Source organism: Myotis lucifugus, unplaced genomic scaffold (genome assembly GCF_000147115.1).
Source record: "Myotis lucifugus unplaced genomic scaffold, Myoluc2.0 scaffold_214, whole genome shotgun sequence".
In the NCBI taxonomy this organism is placed as follows: domain Eukaryota; kingdom Metazoa; phylum Chordata; class Mammalia; order Chiroptera; family Vespertilionidae; genus Myotis; species Myotis lucifugus.
The window spans coordinates 1,958,060-1,960,591 of record NW_005871262.1 but is presented as its reverse complement, the minus strand read 5'-3'; the positions used below and the strand labels follow the sequence as shown (position 1 = coordinate 1,960,591).

The following is a 2,532-nucleotide window of genomic DNA, read 5'->3' as shown; positions in this document are numbered from 1 at the left end:
ATTCCCCCACACAGGCAAACTGAGGACCACTCAGCCGCAGGCACCATAGTGCTAGAGCCTTCCTTGTGTTTATGTAAGAGGATATCCCTTGTAACCTACACGCCTTTTTTTCCTTTTATTAAGTCACTAGAGGCCCGTTGCACGAAGATTCACGCAATAGGCCTTCCTTCCCTGGCTGCCGGCACCGGTTTTCCTCCGGCACCTGGGACCCAGGCCTTTGGTCTGGCTGCAGCCCCTTTCTTCAGTCTTCAGTCGTCTTCAGTCTTCGCTCCTTGCCTGCATATGCAAATTAACCACCATCTTTGTTGGGTTAATTTGCATACTCATCCTGATTGGCTGGTGGGCGTAGTGGAATGACACCAATTTGCATGTTTCTCTTTTATTAGTGTAGATTCTTTAAAATCACAATGCTGTGTGCTGCAACTAGAAACAATATAAAGATATATCAATAAAAGGAAGTGACCATCCATCCCTATAAAACCTCAAAGAAACCAATATAAGTAGCCTGACATGGCATTTCTGCACATTGCCTCCATGGCATATATATCTTGCCCTGAACAATGTATACACTCACATACATGTAGACTTTTGTCTTGTTTTTACAAAAAGGTATCATATTATACAACTCTGCCTCTTTGCTTGACAACACATCTTAGACATTTGTCCAGGTCAGAAGATTTGCCACAAACTACTCTTTTTTTTTAACAGCTAAACAATATTCCATCCTATTCCTTTATTAGGATAAGAGTTTTCTGTGAGAAATATCACCTGCAACCCAACAACCTGAGATTAGAATGGCCCATTGACTGAGTGACCTCTTTCCAAACCATGAGAAAAACCAGAAAACATTATAGTTGACTCCTTCGCACTATGTGGGGAAGAATACTTTAATTTTGTTTTTGTCAACTCTATGGAACACTTCAGTGGAAAGTGGTCACACATTACCCCACAACGAGTCCCTGTGAGTTTTGAGTGAACAGTGAGCACAGTTACTGAAAGGTCTTGGGTCTTATGAGCTCCTCGAGTTGGCCCATTTAAGAACTCCCCGCTCAGAGACACCTCCAAGCGCCCTAGTCACAGTGTCTCCTGCCTCATACCAGGTCTGGTTTCAAAATCGGAGGGCCAAGTGGCGGAAGCAGGAGAAGCGCTGGGGCGGCAGCAGCGTGATGGCCGAGTATGGGCTCTACGGGGCCATGGTGCGACACTGCATCCCTTTGCCGGACTCTGTCCTCAACTCCGCCGAGGACAGCCTGGCCGGTTTCTGTGCGCCCTGGCTCCTAGGTAAGGAAGAGGCTGAGAGAGAGGATATTCAGTGGGAAAGGAAGCTCACCCCTCTGAGCTTATAGGACCAGGGGTTGAGTGGGTGGGTGGGGGGTGCCTACTGGCATCTGCTGGTCCATGGCCATACAAGAAACTGGGCCCAGTGCTGCCAGACCTTCTGACTTTTTGAGAGAAGTTGGAAGTCTGGCTTTTGATGTATAATCTCCTGATTTTAAAATGTTGTGGACAATTTTCAAAATAAAAATTTAAAAGTCCCTATGTCATCTAAATGAGGCAACTTTGCCGGCTGCACCTGGCTGGCACACACCAGCTTTCAACCCCCACCAGTGGGAGTTACCTACGTGACTCTCGCGGGGAGCAGAGAGAGGTACTGACAAGGGCAAGTCTAACGGGACTTAGAGAAAAAGATCATAAGAGAAATTAATTGCTGACTTTAAAGATATCTGTTTTTTCCCCCCTTTTCTTTTTTTGCAAGGGATGCATAAAAAATCCACAGGGATGATAAGGAAACCAGGAAATGAAGAAAAGCTGGCTGGGTTCTGGGGCCCTGACCACCTCAAGGAAGGTTCTAGTCCAAGTCAGGCAAGATCCCGGAGCGTCGCCAATGCAGCCAGCCCTGAGAGTAACTTGGAAGATGTTGCCATTGATCTCTCCAGCTCCTCATGGCAGGAAACCAAGACGGTGCACCCGAGGGCCAGTGCTCAAGATTCGGAGGGGCTCCAGCCTAGGAAGGTGGGAGCCTTCTGAGGCCCACAGGTCCTACGCGCAAAGGTTGGACATTCTTCACTTTGGCTTTTTCAAAAAACAGAAGTTGTCCAGGACAAATCATCTCAGTTGGGTTTCCTGCTAGTGTCAGGATAAAATTCAATGCCATTTGTTTTAGGAAGACGAATGGGTGACTTGGGAAAAACTCTGTTTTGCTCTAGAGTGGAAATACTCCTTAAAGGCACTTGAACCTTTAAGTTAATGTGTGTAAACATTTTATTGTCTTCTGTAGAACTTGAGGAGGGAAGGTTTTCGTTCAAACAGCATTTTCACTGCTGGGCATCATTTGAGATTTGGTTCAATTAATGGGTTAGGTCTGATGTCCTCTCTCTGAACTCGAAAATATAAAATTACTTAACCTCCAGAGAATCAGATGTCTTCATAGATAGTGAAGACCCCATGCAGACATATGAATGAGTTATATTACCTTTATCTTGAACTTGACTTCAGACAGTTCGATTTTCTCACGAGGCAATAATTTTGCAT

The 2,532-nt window shown here is 45.6% G+C and overlaps 1 protein-coding gene across 1 annotated transcript in view; it reads left to right on the top strand.

Moving 5' to 3' along the window:
• VSX1 (visual system homeobox 1) overlaps window positions 1–2,028 on the top strand; it is a 7,841-nt gene extending 5,813 nt beyond the window's left edge. The window contains 2 exon segments of the mRNA XM_006109694.1: window positions 1,040–1,281; window positions 1,757–2,028. Coding sequence (XP_006109756.1) covers window positions 1,040–1,281; window positions 1,757–2,028 — 514 coding nt within the window.
• Window positions 2,029–2,532: the final 504 nt, after the last annotated feature.